The sequence below is a fragment of the Malaya genurostris genome, chromosome 1, assembly GCF_030247185.1.
Source record: "Malaya genurostris strain Urasoe2022 chromosome 1, Malgen_1.1, whole genome shotgun sequence".
NCBI lineage: Eukaryota > Metazoa > Arthropoda > Insecta > Diptera > Culicidae > Malaya > Malaya genurostris.
In genome coordinates, this window is record NC_080570.1 from 3707519 (window position 1) to 3724212 (window position 16694).

General features: G+C 39.1%; 1 protein-coding gene across 11 annotated transcripts in view; it reads left to right on the plus strand.

Moving 5' to 3' along the window:
* Nucleotides 1–211: 211 nt before the first annotated feature.
* Nucleotides 212–16694, plus strand: part of LOC131430090 (collagen alpha chain CG42342) — a 252292-nt gene continuing 235809 nt past the window's right edge. For 6 of the 11 annotated variants that reach the window (XM_058594752.1, XM_058594805.1, XM_058594813.1 and 3 more), the window contains exon 1: nt 660–1957. In XM_058594752.1, the coding sequence (XP_058450735.1) occupies nt 1354–1957 (604 nt within the window). In that variant the 5' untranslated portion in view covers nt 660–1353. Of the gene's footprint in view, nt 289–647; nt 1958–16694 lie in introns of those variants that run through there. The other 5 variants (XM_058594798.1, XM_058594781.1, XM_058594763.1 and 2 more) reach the window with 5 other exon arrangements.

Sequence of the window (16694 nt, forward strand, 5' to 3'; positions counted from 1 at the left end):
TTCATCCGAAACTGTTATACTGGATCGAAGCAACCATCGCTCAGCGCGACACTCACGCAAGAGAGAAGCACGGGTATTCATTGAGATTTGCTCGCTCTCTATCTCTCTCTCGACGCGATCCGCATGTTCAAACATGCAGGATACCGTCCCCGTCCACCCACGGCATCCACAACCGGAATCATAAACAGAGAAAATACGGACCTCGGAACGGCTCTCCCCTCCCTCCGTATCGGCGGAGTTCGGTCGCAAAACCCGAAATCAGTCTTTCGTCGTCGCTGGTTTCGTGAGGTTGGTTTATGTTAGGTTGTCCGTGAATTGCTCGAATCGCGATTATTACGCTGGGTTGTGCAGTGTTTATGCACTCTGAAACGTCTCCCGACCGGCAGAAACCGGGGGCGCATATGTGTCAGTGTGGCTAAAATTATTAACCTACAAATGAGACAAGTTGTTTACCTGGCACACCCGCGCCCTCTGCCGCGAAACTCGGGATTCGTTTTCCCAGCCCAGGTTGGTTGGCTGGTGATAAATGTTTCGACTGAAGCGTGAAATCATCACCGACACTCACGAGCGCGTGCGAGTGCCTAGGATTTTCGGATGCATCCTCCGGATTCGGCTACCGCTGCTGCTGCTGCTGCTGCTGGACCAATCGACCGAACCAACAGCAGAAGCAGGTTCAGTCGGTGTCAGCGAGCGGAACGGATCGGATCTCTTTCTCTCTATCTCTGGCCTCCAAGGGGGTTAGGACTTTGGCTTTGACGGGTGACCAAATCATCGGCCAAATTTCTTTGCTTTTATTGTTTCTGGTGCAACACCGAAGAAAAAGGTTCTATCAATTAAACGCGTTGATGGGGGTTCGGTTCGAATGAATTTCGGCATAGTAGGCGGCTTTCGGTGGATTTCTTCCGTCAAGTGGGGCTCGGTAAAATTGTGTATTTCTCGGAATGTCCGGAAGTGGGAATTGATTTGATTCATTAGATTCGACTTTTATGGGAACAAGTGGGCAAAGTGTCGGAATTTCCAAAGTTTCACATAGCAAAGAAAGTGTCAAATAAAATTGATTATTCTTTTTAGGGAACGGAGAAGTTTTTCCCTTTTCTGCAAGCAGTGGATGAAAGTGTAGGAAAATTTGTCGGAGAGGAAGTTTTGCCTGGCAGTTTTTTTTTTTGCAAGAGGAATTAAGTGAAAACATATAAAAGCGGGAATACATAAATCTATTTCAAAGTGATTGAGGAGTTGGAAAGATGCGACAGATGCGGCCGGATGATGAAAGTGCCGGTGTACAGTGAGTGAGAGTGTAGAGAGTGAAGTCATGTGCGGTAGCTGTGAATTGTAGGAAGTGGAAGCCGATGCGACATGGAAACATTTTCTGACATTCCATCGAAGCAGCGGCAGTCGGATCCGATTGCCGGAACCGACCCGCAGGACGTCAGCAAGAGATTGACCAGTGCAACATCAGCAACAACAACAACAACAGCGACGGCAGGATCTAAAGTTCAGCGAAGGAGCCCAACGAGGAAAACTCACGGTCACGGCGGCCGCAAGGCAAGCGGAAATAGTCTCGAAAGTGGTTTTCCGGTTAAACTGGCCCCCTCCTCGTCTGCCAGCAGTGTGATCAACTATTCATTCTACCTGCTATGCATCATATCTCTGGGTGCTACCATTTACTCCAACATACGCCAATCATATCTAGAGGATAGATTATTTAGCCTAGTTAGTATCGAAGAACGCCTAAGTCTGTTAGAGGCCCAGATCCGAGATGTATATAGAACCGGCAGTTCCCGAGTGTGGGGTCGTGATGAGCAGGAGGAAAGCGTCGCCGATACGGTGCGTAAAATTTCGCTCCAGATTGCCGAACTACCGAGGATACGTCGCGACGTTTCGGCCCTGAAACTGTCGCGGACGGTTCGCCAAGCAGCGGTCCAACCGCTGGAAGGAGCAGAATGCGTTTGTCCACCAGGTGAGTTGATCACTACAGCCTATGTCCTTGTTTCAAGTGATGAAACTCGGCAGTACCATCGTGCATCGTCAGTTTCTAAAATAAAAATCCGTCGCTTCCGAACATGGCAGTCGGATTTTTTGTTGTTGTTGTTTGACCAACAACAACAACAAAAATACAAGCTCCCACAAGCATGTTCTGCCGTCGGTTCAACATCTGTTGTTTCCATTAGTCGAAGAGATAGATGTTTCGAACATACGGGTGAAATTGGTTCGGTACCAAAACTGGATAAACAAATAAAAATGGGAAAAGTTATTTTGGTATGTTGAAGCAACCGGAACCAAGTCACAGATTTTTTGTTTGGTCCGATAGAGTTATATTATCTCGAGTTTTCGGCTTTCAATTAGAAGTAAAAATTCGTCGAACTTTCTCCAACCGCGGATGTTCCTGTTCGGTGGTTAGTGGCAACGAAAAACGATATCCTTCCGAGGTTGCCATTCTTCATTCCATTTCCCGCCTCAAACAACAAACATTTTCACTGTAATCCGGCTGATAATATTTTGCCATTACCAAGCCGTTCGTTCGCCTGTTGTGAAAAGTTTTTTTTTCACCGACATTCCAGTTTTCTCTGGGCGATCGAAGACCAACTTCTCCTCACTCACACGGCAGCGCTGTCAACGAACGTCGAAGCCCCGGGACCGACCCTTCCTCGGTGTCACATTCGGAAAAAGTTTGTTTCTGCCGACTGTGCGTTAGTTAGTCCTTTCCCCAAAACGGGGATGACTTTCCAATCCGGCAACGGTTCTTCATGGCAGTTTAATTTGGTTGAGTTTTATCGGGCAAATAACTGCTGCTGTCGGTTCGATATGTTCAATTAGTGTGACAACCGAACCGATTGGTTACCGCAGTGCTAAGCTGCTGCATTGAGTAATCGAATGGTGCATGCCGGGGAGAAAATAAAAGTTGCTGAATTGTGCGAAACTCTTTCCGTAAATATTCGTTTTTTTTTTGTGCCAGTTTTATAATTAATGATGCTCAACTGTACGTGAGAAAAAGTACAGAAACTCCTACGGAAATCAATTTTTTTGTTTGAGAAGCAGTAGTTATGATTCGAGCATTGCATGAAAAATTCACACAAGTTTTACAGAATGCCAATGAAAAAATGTTTCAGAAGATGAAAATCGATCGACAACAACGAATTTCTCGGAAAAGTCAACTGTTACACAAGGCTGCAATGTGGGACCTTTGTTTTTCGTGTTGTTTTTTAACGATGTTAATAATTTACAATGTCTTCTGATATTGGCTGGATATCGGTGGATCTCGCGATCTCGTTTCACCGTATTTTTAGCCGTGATCGCTTTCAGTACAATAATGAAGGCTCAATCCTTTCAAAATTCTTTATTGTCAGAAAGATACAAGCTATCCGCTTTATCGTTTTTCGTACGCGGTTTTTTAAATTCAAAGTCGAATACTATGTACTCTAACTAGTATTAGTACTGCAAAACTTAGCGTGGTCCTTAAAAATCTACTGTCAAAATATTGTTCATCTTACAAGTGTTTAACGGAGAAGCAGAAACTGCTACTGTGTTATGTTTAGAAGAGTATATTTTTTTAATCGTATATTGCGAAACACAACTCTTACAACGGTAAAGCTTTCACTGGACACCTTATTCACTTCCATTCCATCATCCAGTACTGTGGATGATCTTTTCAAGATTGAGGAATCACTCGAATAGCGAATTATGTTACGGTAACGAGTTTGGCAATATAAAATGTAAGTATTTTTCCCATAGACAGCTGTTAAATTTTTTCCCGATCCGACTTCCGGTTCCGGAATTACAAGGTGATATGCACAAAAAAAAAAGAAAAAAATAGTCCCACGCGTTTCTCAGAAATGGCTGAACCGATTTTCACAAACTTGGATTCAAAAGAAAGGTCTTATGACCTCATACAATTTTCCTGAATTTCATTTGGATCCGACTTCCGGTTTCGGAATTACAAGGCAATATGTGCAAATTTATGAAAATATGCGCACTTAATTTTCTCGGAACTTTCTGAACCGATTTTCACAAACTAAGAAGCAAATAAAAGGTCTTAAAATTTTTCTAAAAGTTCCCGAAAAGTTGATCCAGATCCGTTTCGAAATTAAGGTGCGAACAGTGAAAATTTTCAATTTCATGTAAAATTTACTGCTAAATTCATCTATTTGGCAGATCTTGTTAGTTAGTGAATATCTAAAACCACTTTGGGACTATTAGTGCCCGGTTTCCGCTTCCGAAAGAACCCATAATAGTGAAGAATAGTTCCAAAAGCGGAACTCACTTCGATTTCTTAGCAACGGTTAAACCGATTTTCACGAATCATGATTCAAATTAAAGCTCTCATTGTCTTTAAATATACTGCGAAATGTCATCCTGATTCGACTTCCGGTTCCGTAATTATAGGGCGATGAGTGTTGAAACATTCAAATCGTCATTCAAAATGACGATGCAAAACTGGTACGCGTCGGCACGTGCGGCTTTGCTCAGCGTACAGGGTTGCCACATTTAAATCTATATTTTTCAGGTCAAAAATATGTAAATTTGTAAACCTGTTATTCAATTTGTACCTACTTGTTAGTATTATCACAAAATCACGATAACGAACAATGGAAACAACATTTTTTTTGCAAGAATTTTTTTTATTCATGTGATGTGATGTGATGTGAAGTGAAGCCACCATCAGTTCAAGGACTTGCCAGTGGATGCGGGTAGACTTACAGTAGCCCCGATATGACTCATCCACTCACCTTCTTACTATAGCTGTTACCGAAAAGCGAACAAAAAGGGTTGGGCGGATACGTAAGTAGAGTCACTTACTCGTATTCCGCGGGAATAAAAGATGCTCTTCCAACCATAATATCCAGTGCATGGATGAAGCATATCGCTATACATGCTTGAACCCGCCTGATGGTTTGTTTGAGAAGGGCGCGTCAGACTCATTTCAAACCTTCAGAAGGAAACAAGTTTCCTTCAAGTGACTTGGGCTGGCTATCCACAATCCCTCGTCCAGTCATCAATTCGTCCGATGCCCTGATGCTCCCTCCCCTTTACGCCTCCGTGCAATACATACAATGAAACATAGTGTAATGAAATTAATATAACATAAAATGATATAATAGATTACAAAATAATATAATATAACATAACATAATATAATATATTTTAATTCAATATAATATAATACAATGATATAAAATAACAGTTAATGTAGTGTAAGTTATGCTCTTATCTTGGCAATACTGCAGGAAGTAGAATATTTCTCTTCTAATAATAATAATAATATCCACATCTATAAAAATAATATATGTTATTATTATTGATGACAAATTAATAATAATAACAATAAATATAATAATGAAAATAACAATAAAAAACAATATAATATAGTACAATGAATTGTATAATAAATAATAGAATAAATAAAATGATATGTTGCGATATGCTATGATATTATATTACTTGAATTTATATGTCATTTCTCATCCTCTCATTCTGCCATCAACGCATTCCATCGACCATTTGTCACCACAGACACACGTGTAGGCATGAAGCTCAGCTTGTGACGACCTTGACATTTAGTTGAAAGTTACTTTAAAAATGATAACTTATAAGGAAAACAAATTTATATTTTGCGCAGAGATACGTAGTACTACTAATAATAAACCCTATAATATAATATAATATAATACAACATAATGCAATACAATATAACACAATACAATAGAATACAATATAATATAATATTATATAATATAATAAAATATAATACAATATAATATGATATAACGCAATGCAGTATAATACCATACAACATAGTATATAATAACATAAAATAGTGTAAGACGATAATATATGAAATAATATGCTATGATACAATATAACAGGTAATATCGCAGTGTAAGTTACGCTCTTCTAATAAAAATAATAATAATAATACATGATGTAATAAACAACACAATTATATGTTGTAATATACTATGATAAACACTGCACTTTAGGATGGGCTTCAACCTACAAGCCATTTCGCACCCTCTCATTCTGCTACTAACGCAGAAGGCGATAGCACCCAGTCGACGCCGTTCTATTGACCAAATGTCATCATAGACGCTCGGGGAGGCATGAGATAGGGACTTGTGACGACTTAGTTATCTCACCATTTGACGACCTGCAAAAATTTTTTTTATTCATCAACATAATCACCTTTTAGGGTGATACAATGGTTCCAACGTTTTTCCAATTTTTCAATACCATGTTTATAAAAAATTTATCTTTCGCTTCAAAATAAGCTTCAGTTTCAGCGATGACCTCCTCATTTGAGCCAAATCTTTCTCTCTGGAGCATTTTTTTAAGATCAGCAAAGAGCCAGTAGTCACTGGGGGCTAAATCTGGCGAGTATGGGGGGTGGGGAAGCAGATCAAAGCCCAATGCGTTCAATTTCGCCATTGTTTTCATCGACTTGTGGCAGGGTGCATTTTGTTCCATCGAAAGCAATCGCGGTACCCACTTGGAAAAAACCTTTTTCTTGCTCAATTTTTCACGAAGGATAGTAAATACACTTCCATATGATATCTGTGTCATCTCAGCAATCTCACGGAGCTTCATCTTACGATCTTTCATTATAATTTTTGTCACTTCACTCACATTTTCCGGTGTAACGGCTTCCACAGGTCTACCTGAGCGTGCCGCGTCATTTGTGTCGGTACGACCACGTTTAAACTCGGCGAACCACCAACAAATCGTTGCTTTTGATGGACAAGAGTCCGGATAACATTTTTCAATCCATTGTTTCGCTTGCACGGTGTTTTTACCCATTAAAAACAATGTTTTATCAAAACACGAAACTCGGTTTTTTTTTAATTTTTTAAACAAACTACAAAACGACTTTATTCCAACCTCGATAACTCAGCTATTTCTGGTCGGATCGACTTAAAATTTTGACCCGTTTCAAGCAAAGGTTAGTACTCTAGAAAGACGTTGTTACTGGTTTACTACGAGCGCCATCTCTGCTTTAGTCTCGGGACTTATTGATCCATGTGTTATGTATGTGTGTGAGTATGTGCCAAATAATGACACTCATAAAACAAAAAATCTAATGGTCCTATAGGTTGCTATTAAATGCTTTCATAGGGTAAAGTGTGTTTAAAATTGCACGCCGTCAGTTAGAGCGACGATGCAAAAGTGGTCAGAAACTCTAAAACGAGACTCACTCAATTTGATCGATTTCCATAAACATAGTCTCAAATAAAAGTTTCTATAGTCTCATAGGTTGCTGTTTAACTTCATCCTGGTCCAACTTCCGGTTCTAGATCTATAGGGTAAAGTGGGTTTAATCATTCAGTGCAACGATGCAAAATAAAGAAAAATTTTTATCAACTTGACATAACTGTTTACAAAATTGAAAAGTTTATTTTATTCTAGATTGAAAAAAAATTCTTGACAGCATCTTCTAGCGATATTTTTGAAAATATAATTAATATGAGAAAGGCATCATTACACCACCAGGTGGATTAAAGAAGGTTTTTATTTTTAAAATACCATTTGCTTCCGTAATTCTGTGATTTTTGTCTAGGGAAAATTGTAAACCTACTTGTATTGTGTAATGGGGAAAAGGAACTTATATACTAACTTACTAACTAAAAAATTGCGTATTGATTCAATTGAAGATTGCATCGGTTTTGTGTCGGAATTTGCTTATAATACTATGTGACATTACATCTAGTGGTTCTATATTTGTGAGTCTGACTTACGCGTTTTTTTTTGCAGTAGAGTAGTGTCGAACATGACCACTTTTGATGTTTTTTATTCTAATTTTTGCTGAAGACACAGTCACAAAAAAGCGTGTGTACGACCTTCAATCCGATCCGATTCTAATCCTATTCCCCTTTACATTGGCACCCTTGTAAATCGCCTGTAATCTACGAGAGTCAGCTCAATAAATGTCAATTCTAGAAGAAATTTGCTCGCTTCGAAAAGCTTCGCATTTAAGCAACCTAGAAGTCTTCTACAGCTAGCAATAACCGATCAATACCAGCAGCAAATAAACCGAGCATCTCTGATTCAACAATTGGTGGGATCAGCTAAGTGTGATGTATATGAGCTGCTAAAGCCAAATCATCATAGATGATCGACACCGAACGCAACCGATGCGTTTGAACCGTTCGTTCTTTTTTTTTTTTAGAACAAGCCTCTAGATGGCCCAGTAACCAATTTCATTATAATCTATCCACTAGTGTTTGAAAAACAGCTGATCGTGTTAGATGGGTTTCAGTTTTTATCAAGCACGCACCAACGCATGCATGCGTAAAACGCAACGGTGAAATTGAATGATTTGCGGTAAGGATTGGTGCACCATCCCCCGTATTCTCCAGATCTGGCCCTCAGCGACTATCATCTATTTACAAATCTGAAAGTTTTTCCAGGGAAAAAATTTTTCGTCGAATGCTGAGGCCATTGCAGAAACGGAAGCCTGTTTCGAAGACCTTGACAAATATTTTTTTTTTTTCAAAGAGCATCAAAATGTTAGAGGACCGATGGGTCAACTGTATCGCTGTAGATGTAGATTATACTAAAGAAAAGTTTTCACGGTAAAAAGGCCCCTTTCAGAGCCTCAAAATATTATTTAAAAAAAGTTATAGAGTTCAAAACGACTTGTTGAAAATTTACGCCTGAATCGAAGAAGAGAATCCCTCCAAGGTTGAACCTTCTATAATCTGGACAACAAAATAAACCATTTTGAAACTCAAAATGTTGCAACCGCCTATTTTACCTGGGTGCTATCAGTACCAGCATAATTCCACCACCAGAAGAAACCCATATCAAGTGTTCAGTGCAGTCTGTCAATCCAATATCCTGAGTCGAACAAACACACTCCCCCCCTTCCACGCCACTCTCCAGTGAAAGTAAAAGTCAATTTCAACCTGTTCTGTCTACACTGCAACGAGAAACGATTCGTTCGACAGCTGAGTTGATAAAGCTTAATCACTAATAAACTGTGTCAGTACGATTCCTGCATAGCCCCAGGGCGTTCCGTTCATGAAATTCTTGCAGTCGACATCAGAGCCACCAAAGAACCGACGCACACACGCACACATCGCAAACAGATCTGACGACCTGACCGGTCAGGTGATTGAGAGTAGCGTTTCATCTTGCATCGATGGTTCGTTTGACCTACGGGGCCTACAAAGCCCGGATCCTTGATGCGTTCTTGACTTGGCACAGACCGACTAGATGAATCATCAACAATTAATCAAAATGTTTACGAGCCTAGCTTTCATCGACCGTGCCGATTTTAGTATTGCCTTCCTAGAAATTTTTCCCGCAGTACAACCGGAAATACCGTGCACGAAAACTTTTTATTGGTTTTTTCGCTTGCCATTCGCACCAATACACACATACAGCATCCGTACCTAAGTCAAACTTTCCCGCAGAACAGCGCTATAACTTTCTTCGACCACGTACTTTCTGGAGCGGAGTTTGTTTCTTCCTTCGGCACTGGGTGGAAAACGTGTTCCACCGTCTTCTCATCAAGTGTTTTGCATTAAAGTTGAGCTATGAGCTACATGACTGAAGACGCCCTCGGATCAAGGTTTCCTATTTTTACTCTTGATGCGATGAGATGAGACACGTGACTTGAGTCCGTAAGCCTTCCTCAGGAGCTCACTACTGGCTGGAGCTCGCAATCGCTTCCGCAAATAACCATACAATCCCCGTAATTATATTGACAGAACAAACCATTATCCTGTCTTCATACCGAAAGAGTGGTTCTTTTCTTTGGCACTATTCCGATACAGCTGTCACTTGAAACGTTGTTTGCACTCCCTCTCGGAAAAAAAACGCAATCAAAATACCGACTCTAAGTAGAACACACACACAACAAATGGCTGTCATTTCTAGAAGCAATCCTCTGGTCACATGTCCACTCAGAATTGGGTTATTTCCAGTGACACTAATTTCGTTTTGGAACCCAAACTCAAATAATCGATAACTTTCCATATTTCAAACTCACATCCTTTCGAAAATGAATGACAAAACAGAGAAAAAAATCCGGAACCACCTACAACAAGCGGCAAACAACAGGAACGGAGGTATGTAGAAAACCAGAAGCAAACAGCTTCATTTGTTTCCACATCGACCCTTTTCTTCCGCCTGTCGGTACGTATCAGAAAATCCAATTTGAATGTGCCTCCCCGATGGATTCCTCTTCCTGTTTTTTGTTTTTTCTTCCTTCCAGAGATGCAGAAGAAAAGAATTCATCACAACACCTCGGCAAGTTCGATTTGAACGAACAACGTATGCCTCTCGGAGTTGTTTCCCGGAGTCCTCATTTGAATATTGGCTTACTGTTTCTTTTCATTATTCTCATCCTCTGTCTCACTCGGTGCAGTATTTAAATTAATCTGTCAAACCTTTATTTATGCGTGCGGGAGATATTCGACTAGACAAGTGGTGGAAATAAACTGGGATCAAGGGAACAACATACAATCGGGAGCGGGGGGGCGAACCGGATGAGTTTTATGATGTTATGCTTTTAAATGGAATCCAGATGCTTTCGGTTGAACCCCGGTAGGATGAGAGAGACAGATTACGGACGCTGCAGTCAATGGATTACGATGTGTTTTTTTGTTTTGATCCATGTAATGAATGTTCATACTTTCGGGAAGAATGTTTCAATCAAATAATTATTTGTTTTGAAAAATGACAATGGGCATAGCGATGCCAAACAGTTGAGCTAAGGAGCAAATAACCCGACTGAAAACCACAAACTGCTCAACGAATTCTAAATGTCGTTATTATATAGAACAAATGATATATGTCCTACGTAACTACCCTGTGGAACGTTCGTTATTGTCATAGCATTCCGGGATCCAACGTGTCGAGAACCAGTTTTAGATCCAAGAATGTGACACCTATTGTATTTTCAATTACGTTCAACTTTTTTTTTCAAATAATTCAGTTATTGCACTATGCAAGCCATGCTGAGATTTATGACACTGGGGAAAACACTAGGTGATCAAGAGTATTTGACGGGTGAGGTCGCTATTGAATGCCAGAATAACTTTTCCTTGGGGCAGTCACGGTTGTAACTGATTAGAAGAATGACTTTAAAACGCTGAGAGCGAATATTTAGATTCAAGGCTTCAGTTTCACGTGTTGTTCGATTCGGGTAAAAAATGCACCCCTATGTTCTATAATTTGTTGCAATTTAGAGAGAAGCCAATCTTATAGATGTCTTGGATTCAGTAGACGATTAGCTTGATTTTCAGTCTTCCCTTGATGTCACTAAGGAAGTTTTGTAATGCAAAAAAAAAGAGATTGGTATCACTTTTGTCTAGCACCTATCAAAACTTCCCGAAGTATCTGACGAGTCACTATAGACAGGTGTGGCCAAGCGTTGTCCTAATGGAACACGACAATTATACGGCTATAGGCCAGTTCTGGACATTTCGAACATCAATCATTAAATTAAGGCATTAAACGGTCCAGTTGTTGACAGTTTTGGGCCATATGGAAGCAAATCAATCCCATTAGCTTGATTTTAACAAAAAAAAATTGTGCCGCCAAAACAATCCCAAAATAGAGATTTTTATCACTCTGTGCCTGATTCTTCGAACTAAATGTTGAAATCACAAAAACTATACAATCAAATTCCCGCAGTTTCAGACGACGTATGTGGCCGAACGTTGTCCTGATGGAACACGACGACGGGGCATTTCATTCATAATTCACAAGATTCTATCCTCGTCCAGAAGTATTGTGAGCTTATCGAACAACCTAATAGCAGCTTTCAATCGAATTTGGGTCTATCGAAAATCGATTCAGGCATCTCTGAGAGGCTTTGAGACTTGTCGATTACAGCTGAAGCGGAAGTGTTCACTATAACCCTCACAACCTTGATCAATGACCACACAGCTTATAAATAAGCCTAAATTTATCGAAATTAGCTGAGTCACCATCGAGAAAAAAATTGTGGAAATCGGTTCAGCCATCTCTGAGAGAATTGAGCTGCAAAAGAATTGATTTTTCAAATTCGTCGAGCTGAGTCGAATGGTATGTAACACTAAGGATTTCCGAGGTTACTTGCGAAGGTCGTTTTTTTCACAGAAATTCAATATCCTTTCAAAAGAAAAAAAAAAGAAAAGGTCGATTTCAAGGGTCAAGGTAAGGTTTCGCAGATGAAAATTCGATGTGGCACTCAAACATGAAGCTTCTATTAGATATTGGTGGACGACTTTTAGCTTCGAAGCTAGTTTTTGCTGCCGGTAACGGTTACTCTTTGATATTTAATATTTAACATTCAAATTACTGACCTTTGCGAGCTACTACTTTTGCCATTCTGGCCTGGCAGTGTGCTAATACCGTTGAGAAAAGACTCAGCTTTAGAATCCGTTCACCATTTCGTAAAAACATTGCTTGTTGTTTGGTAGTCAGATTGTCATACGTTCGGGGAATACAGCGGGTGCGGATTATAAATTCATGAATAGTTTTCTAATGTGAGGTTGAGTAATGTCATGCTGGAGAATAGCTTCATTATGTTTTTTTTCTTGTATTGGGTCTTTCTTGTATAGAAAATACATGCAATCACTGTGAATAGCGACTTCGGATCCGCTGCCAGCAACAACGACTGCCATTTACGGTTCTATTCAGTTTGATGAGACCTGAAATTTTCAGCCTGAAAATCACCCATTCAATCGATCATCTCCAAACTTCCAGGGAATCAAACCAAAGATATTATTTAACTTTTTCCTTGCTCGTTTTGTTCGATTTCAATATCATATCCAAATTTATGATTCTCCATCTTAACACAATTCATAAGGCGTTTAGACCATTTTTTCCTCATATCTTCCTTCGATTTTACTCCCTTGGAATGATTTCTTGCTTCATGATAGCCCAGTACTGTTTATGTAGCGGCAGTTTTGATGCGTTCGGGAGATTGAAGTCATTCGGCATGAAGTTAACCTCATTACCGTTGAAACACTCCAAAATATCTTGCGAGTACGAGGCCAAATCCGACCACAAATGCGTAGGACCATTTTTTGTCGCCTTAAAAGTGGGAAAAGACGCTTGTGGAGCCATTCTTTTATGTATAGCACTCCACATGGCAATCAATTATGAACACAAACTTAGCAAGGCACCTATCGCCGTTGATAACGAAAATAGGAAAATGATTTGTTACTAATTAGTTGCTAATTATTAACGGTAGTTTTGAATTTGATTCTCATTTTTTTTAATTTTTTGGAACTTAACGAAACATTCCTCCGAAATGAACTTGAAAGCAAATCGAAACCCGATGAATTATTTGTTGCGTATTAGTTGCTAATTAGTTACAGTAGTTTTGAATTTTTTGCTCAATTTTGCTTTATTTTTTCTTAATTAATGAACTTAAAAAATCGAAAATAAATTGAGCAACAAATTCCTAATTATCATAACTTACTAGCTACAATCCCTTCGTTAATTTTGTACAAACTTAGATGTGCCTCACTAAGTTCATATTCATCAATCAATTTGCCATATGGAGTGCTTCGCTTTCTATGTACGCGAGTTGATTGCAAAGTCTTTTTTTTTTAAACAGATCAACGAATAGTCAGTAATCACTGGGAGCCAGATTCAGACTATACGGTTGATGGGGTGTTCGATTCGTTCAATTTTTATATAATGTAATTTATGTCAGCAGATCTCTATATATTTAGTACTATTTGATATCTTTTTCCTTATTAGGAAAATTGTTTTTGTTTGGTTTTATTTACTATGGTAAGATGTATTAAGTCTCTATGATGGTGATAGATTTTTATTAAGTTTGATAGTTAAAAATAATGAGCAGTCTACAAACGCTTGAGACTCGCACTATTTGAAAAGTGAACACGACTGGAACGTGATATGTTCTCTTATTATCGAAAAGCTTTAGCATTCGGTGTATCAAATTTGACTCTTGACATTGATCGGAAGATTTGATTAGTAATTTGAAGAACTTGATTAACCCTGGATAGAAAATCTGAAATATTTGAATATTATTTTGTTGTCACTCGTTCTTTCGAAGAAGATTTTATACCTGATATATTAACACCTTAGTAGGGGTATGAGGTGAGACCATCATCATCATCATCATCATCATCATTTAGTCATCATTTCCATCGACTTGTGAATCGATGTGCTGTCCTGTAAAAACAATATTTCTTTCTTCGACATATGGTTTTTTTCATTGATTTTTGCATTCAAATGATCTAAAAACGCTATGTAGTATTCGTTATTGATTGTTTCACCATTCTTAAGAAAATCGAAGATGATTATACTATGTTCAACCCAAATACCAGCCGACTGTTGTGACTCTGGACAGAATTTTGATGATGATCGCTTTGATTCCGGAGTGATGTGATGGATCCATATGTCATCCATTGTCACATACCGACGAGGAAGAACTGGTTTATTACTTGTAAACTGTTTTTCCAAGTCACAACATTAGAAATTGTAGCTAAAAGTTGAAGCTACACAACGGTATAGATAACTTGGCCGACTTAACCACGGTCTCCCGTAATAAATTTGCCGTAATAATTGCGTAATAAATCATTTTTTTAATTCGATAAGTCGGTTATTTTTTTAATACTATTGCAAAATTTTCACATTGCTACGTTTCGTTTAAAAATTTCCTGCAAATATTTTGTCGGAATAAATTGCCCAAATGATATCCGTTTCAAATAAGTGTCAGACACGGAACGGGGCCTAGATTCTCATGCCTCGATCGGTATTACCATCTGTCGCCGGTCCGGATGCTTGACAAGACGACACGAGACGACGTGCTGCCCTGGACTGAATAAACAAATAACAAAAACATCGCGGTTCTGTCCGTCACTGCGTGCACACCATCAAGTCCGGGAATGCGACTCTTCGTTAAACCTTTTTCACACACCACTTAAGCCGATTAAAGTCGATTTAGAGTACACTGTGTTGTCGTATTAACTGTAAAAATATACTCGCTTCGAGGTAGGTTACCGCGCCTTTCGGGATTGAGTGCCATGAACTGTTTATAGTCATTTTTCTTTTGATTTGATTAAGTGTAAATCATCCATCGGGTGAAAAAAAAAAATAAAAACAATTCGAAGCCCGATGGCTAAAACTGGTCTCGTTTATCGGTGAGTACAGATCACATAAGAAGGAAACATTCCAACATCTCTGCAACCTCGGCGAGCAACGAACGTGATGCTGGAGAAAAAAATCGAAATGCATGGAAAAGCCGCAAACATTCCACATATTACATGTGGATTGCTTATAAATACAAATCCATTAGTAGCCTCCACATCTCTTACCCCCCTCCTATTGACCCTTTTCGATCCCAAACCCGTTCTTCGCCTTTGAATGGATCAGAAATGGAGAGTGCGGTTTGGTGACCTTTTTCGTTGGAATAATACAATAAAGAGACCGCGTGGCGCGTTCTGCTGCGAGTCAGGGGTAGGATCTGGAGAGTGCTATCTTCATCTTCATGGTTCTGTTTGCCCGTTTATTGTCAGTTCATATTTCTACTACCTTCTCCTGGCCATTGGCAATCCACCTGAAAGCAAACCTCGTCTCTCGTTTGACGTTCGACAACCGCCCGGTTGCCACTGCTCTGTCGCTACGGTGTGGTACAGATGGAGTAGAAAAATGACGTGAGTATTGAAAACATGTATCACACAAAAATAGACGACATCCTCTCACGTCACTAAGCACTTTGTGTTACCCGGGTCGGTGCGGTTTGCTCTCCGTAGTTAAAGGGTAACGGTTCCCGGCACTGCTATCTGCTACCTACGGCCGAAATGTTTTTCACCTTTGACAGCATGGAAACGGATCGGCTGATCGGATTTGGATTGGTTGAAGTCATACAACCAGATGGATTGTAAAAAAGTTTTGACATGGGACTATGGGACATTTGAAAATAATCACTGAATACTTAATCGTGTAGGATCTAAATCCTTTTGGACAAAAAACATCGATTGTCTCCGTGCGAGATTAACATTGGACACGTGTAGTGGCAGGATGCCAAATTCGACCAAAAATGCATCTCGCCTCCGTGGTACCGTATGATGGCTATTAGATGCTTCTGAATGCACTTGTTTCGATAGTTTTGCCTTCTAAAGGTTCTTTTAATCATAAATTCCCAATTGTTCCCTATTCCATCAATTGGGATAAGAAAGAATCGAAAATACCTCCTAGATGCAGGAAGAACCGAAAAAAAATACAGATACGCATTTTAATTGAGAACAAACCAAGGAATTGTAAACAACTTTCCTGAATAATACTCAGTAAACTAAATGATGATTATATGATAATTGCCGGTCGATACTATGATTGTGATACCGCGCATTCGTGATTTGACAAAGACAACAAAAATTTTGCAATTTTAAAATCAACTAAGGAAAAAATTTATTCAAATCTCATTACTGTAAATCGTGTGTCACTACAGAAACGCATCTCTCCTGTAACATGGGAATCATCTTTTCGTGAATCGATTTTCAAATCAAAATCGAAACCTTATATTCGAAACTACCATGGAATAACCATTATTTCAAGCTATCCTAAATTCTTTAAAACAAAAAGCTTTTCTTACAACATAAAAATGAAATAACAAACCAACTACAAAAAATTTGAATATATGACACTCTGAATGCAATGGATTCTGACAACCAAATAGAAAACTCTATACACCGACTTTATCATAGCTTTCGATCGTATCGATATACAATTACTAT